Source organism: Apis dorsata, unplaced genomic scaffold (genome assembly GCF_000469605.1).
Source record: "Apis dorsata unplaced genomic scaffold, Apis dorsata 1.3 scaffold_99, whole genome shotgun sequence".
Lineage (NCBI taxonomy): Eukaryota > Metazoa > Arthropoda > Insecta > Hymenoptera > Apidae > Apis > Apis dorsata.
The window spans coordinates 1,128,207-1,132,921 of NW_006263397.1; the positions used below are offsets into that span (position 1 = coordinate 1,128,207).

Below are 4,715 nucleotides of genomic sequence, written 5' to 3' on the forward strand. Positions count from 1 at the left end.
ACGTAATCGTTTGATGTGCATCTATATGCTTAATAGAAAAAAAAAAGAAAAAAAAGAAAAATTTAATCGCGTGTCGTCAGGTGCAGCAAGCAGTGGTGCAGGCAGCCCAACAACTGCAAGCTCTCCAGAAGCAGCAGGCTGTTCAAGGAAGCGGAGGCCTAGTTGGTCGAAGTTTAACCCAACAAAGATCACCTCCGCCTCCTGGCACACCTCCAGCTGTGAAACAACCACCTCCAAGGCTGGAACCGTCGCCGGAAGAGACCACGGACCTCGAGGAGTTAGAACAGTTCGCCAAAACCTTCAAACAGAGGCGGATCAAGCTTGGTTTCACTCAAGGCGACGTTGGCCTCGCCATGGGAAAACTTTACGGAAACGATTTTTCCCAGACAACGATCTCGAGGTGTGTATCTTTCATAATTCTGACAATTAAAAGGATAAACAGTTTTATATTACGATTTTATATTATTATTTTATATTATATTAACGATTTTATATTATTATTAACGATCAATTGTTATATATTCATCAGGTTCGAAGCGTTAAATCTTTCCTTCAAAAATATGTGCAAGTTGAAACCCCTCCTACAAAAATGGCTGGAGGATGCAGACAACTCATTGAACAATCCCGGTTCACTTTCGAACCCGCTCACAACCCCGGAAGCCATCGGTAGGCGGCGGAAAAAAAGGACATCGATAGAAACAAGCGTGAGGGTGGCACTGGAGAAAGCTTTCGTACAAAATCCAAAACCCACCTCGGAAGAAATTACTGTATTAGCAGACAGTTTGGCCATGGAAAAGGAAGTGGTTCGAGTGTGGTTTTGCAATAGGTAAGATTATCTGTAAGGTAGTGTATTGTTATTATTATTTTATCAAAAAACAATAATTTTATAAACAGTTTTCATTAATTCTCCTTGAAATTATTAGAAATAAACTTTAAGTAATCCCTCCTCTTCTTCTTAATATACTTATTAATCATATTTTATCCCATTACAGACGACAAAAAGAGAAGAGGATCAATCCACCAACAGCGGCGATGGGTAGCCCAACAATGGCGTCCCCAGCACCATCGGTTTTCGCATCACTTGCGAGCTCCATGTCAGGAAGCCCTCTCGCGCTCACGACGCATTCCTCGGGCATGGGCCACTCTCACTCCCATCCCACACCCCTCGGTTCACCTTTACCTCTTGCCCTGGTCGCATCAGCAGGTGGAAACTACCATCCACTTAGCGGCAAGTCTCACGAGTGACACCAACAGCCCGCCCATCCAGGGGATACACATTTTCATCAACAGCATCAACAATCGCAGCAGCAACAGCAACGACGTTTGTGCAATCTACCCGAGTTCTATCACTAATCCGTTGGGTGGCCAATCGCTGGCGATGGTTCAGCGACGATTTGGCGAAAACCCGCCACAGATTTCGTTGCCAAAGGGAATTTGGCGCGATGGAACCGACGGGTTCGAGCAATACAGGGCCATGTGAGTGGAGTGGATGAAGACGGCATGATACGATTCAAAGAAAAACATATCCTGATGTCAAGAAGTCTTTGGAAGAGGTTCATTTGGGAAGAGGATGGGGAGAGAAGAGGAACATTTGCCGGAGAAGAAAATATCATTGGTTTCCTTGAATATCATTCAAGGTATCTCGTGAAGAGTATACGAATCGTGAAGAGACGTTGAGGAGAAAGATGAAACGTCGACGAGAGACTTTTAGATAGTTATTTAAAAATACATAGAAGGTAGAACACATTCGACAATTTTAATTTTCGTATTTCGTTAAATAATACTTTTTGTATTATTCTCACAGTATTATCTTCGAAATTTTGATTGAAATTATGTGGAACGTAGACTTCGAAGCTTGTCAGAATTAATGTGATTATTGTTAGAAAAATAATGCGGCTCAACTTCGACTCAGAATTAAAATACAACGAAACAGCTTTGAAGTCCTCGTTTTTGCGTAGTATGTGGTACAGGATCGTTGCCGCCGTTCAACGTTTATTTATAATTAATATGATATACAGCAAACGGATAACATTAAAATTTTAATTAATTTCTGTGACTTATTTGAATTATCATGAAATATTCATCAAGGGGAAACTATTCGACGATACGTATCATTATCGATTGGTTTTCCTTTTCGAGTTTTCTTTTATCTATCGAGTGATCCAACGTCGCTTCGACTACATATTGCATTATATTGTTTCACAATTTCAAAGAATTCTATCAACTTTTCGAGATTGTGAAATAAAGAAAGACAAGATACTTCTCGAATTCCTTCTCGAGTAAAATCACGGCGGAACACACGATTGAAATAACAACGAACAACGAAAAAGTACACGTTGGAGGAACGATAAACCTTCCGTTTATGCCATTTCATTGAATTGATCGAGGCGGTTCTTTCGAGGATGGCGAACGCTCTTCAAAGTTTTCACTTCTTCGTGGTAAGCAGGGTTTACATGCCACTTGCAAGGGAATCTTCAGGATCGAAAGGTGTATTGCTTGTATTGAAACAGAATTACATCGCAAAAATTTTTGAATATTCACTGCCATCGAAGAAACTTAAACTTAAACATCGATAACCGAATGAGATAGATTATGATTTCTTCTAAAATTAATTGGTTTAATTAGATTTTATGGATATTATAGCGTTTATTTTCATCGAACATAATTATCGAATGTAATTAAGATCAGACGAACTTTCGATCTTCGAGTTTTAAGCAGCCTTGCATTTGGCAAAGATGCGGCGAGGTCCGACAATACGTTTGTATATAATTACGCACACGTTTGCGTGTCTGTCGTCATACATATCCGTGTCCTGAGTTTGTACATATAGGAAGAAATGTGCACGAGGCGTAATAATAAATTTAAAAAAAAAAAAAAAAGAAGGGAGAATCGAAGGGAATACGAGGAATGGGCTCATTCATCTTCATCGTCGAAGAAGTCGAAGATCTTTGGACGATCGATTTTACGACGAATCATAATCACTCAAGCCAAAGTATCGTCATGCTTAATCGTCAAATATGTGTGACGTTTAATTAAAATAGAAGAAGAAGTAAATAAAAAATAGATTCCTAAGGGGATGAACAAGAGCGCGCTCGTATTCTTTGCTTTTTGGACAGACACGAAGATTAGCAATTGTAGATACGTTCTGTACGTGTACATACGGTATATAGAGACAGTTTTATCAGCGAATTATTCCACGTATATGTTTGTACGAGTCGATATCGATGGTTTCTTTGATTCGAAAGTTCGCTTTCCCGCCATTTTCGCGTTTGAAAAACGCCCACGTGACTTATGGCGCGTGAACTTTCATCCTGGAAGCCTGAAAATCGATTCTTCGACGAATGAATTCTCCCTCTTCTAATTAATTAAAGATTATAATCTTGTTGCGACGAAAGGAATAAATAAAACGAAAAAAAATGGTGATTACGTCGGTAAATAATAATTTGAAGGAATTTACATACGTAGAAATTTGTAATTGTAATCGCCGTATGCTAAGAATCATCGATATACGTATATATATATTATATATTATGTTATTTGTGTGTACGTGGGTGCATAAGCACACACATGACAAGAAAGATGTAGACGCAATTGAGCATGAGATGAGAACATACATAATATGTATAAATATATACATACTATACATATATATATATACATATGTATATACATATACATAAATATAAATGTATAAAGTGTAACGTGTTGTAAATAATAGAGAGAATCGGCAAAGAACGGTGATTTAGTGAATCTGCGGCGGATTTATTCATTGTGACGATCGTTTCTTATTATTGCGACGCTTATCGTTAAGTTAATCTTTAATCATAGAATATCATTGGATAACGTTAGTCGTTGAAACGATTGTAAGTTCGAGAGAAAATATCAAATATGTATCTCTTTATCATATGATAGAATAAATATAATACAATTAAATATCTTTTATATATATATAAAATATTCAATTTTGATCTGAAATCGCGATTGATAGTGAAACAGGATGATTTGATTTCCACGATGTATATTATATAGATAAGGAAATGAAAACTCATCGTTGTTCTTAAGTGGTGATAAGTAGCGATAACTATGATACATTACATTAATTACTAAATACGTTCTTCTTGACATTGAGATTTATTTCTGGTTAATATGATTTCTCAATATTCTCTCGTACTTATGATCGAATAACGTCAACGAATTAAATCATTTGTTGCAAGAGTTTTATGCACACAATATGGTGTCGAACGTGCGTATATTTATATTATGTTATGTTATATATAATTTTCTATAAATGATACATCGATCACACGATACGTCAAAATATATTTTACATATTTTGATATACCGTGGATACGTGATTATATATAATGTAATATAGCATTTATATGTACGTATGTATGTATTTAAACGCGTACGAGACGAGATCTCATATCGATCATGCATACGATATTTCGTTCTCAAATCATATTTCACATTTGCATACACACACATACACACACCTAAATACATAACCCAATCATTTCCCATTTTTTTCACCATCCATAATTCTACAACATTCAGTTTGCATCCCTTCGATCGATCCTTTAAATTTCGTTTCACTTCGAATCATTAACTCCCAGAGTCGTGGACCAAGTTGTAGCGAAACAGAAGTGTGAGTGAGAGAAAATAAAGAATGAGAGAGAATTTCGCGAAGAAAGATACAAAAAAAAAAAAAAAAA

General features: G+C 36.8%; 1 protein-coding gene across 2 annotated transcripts in view; it reads left to right on the top strand.

Annotated features, from left to right (window-relative positions):
* LOC102674516 (POU domain, class 2, transcription factor 1-like) overlaps positions 1–3,381 on the top strand; it is a 120,577-nt gene extending 117,196 nt beyond the window's left edge. For both annotated transcript variants that reach the window (XM_006612180.2, XM_031508744.1), the window contains 3 exons: positions 81–400; positions 530–826; positions 993–3,381. In XM_006612180.2, the coding sequence (XP_006612243.1) occupies positions 81–400; positions 530–826; positions 993–1,245 (870 nt within the window). In that variant the 3' untranslated portion in view covers positions 1,246–3,381. The remainder of the gene's footprint in view (positions 1–80; positions 401–529; positions 827–992) is intronic.
* Positions 3,382–4,715: the final 1,334 nt, after the last annotated feature.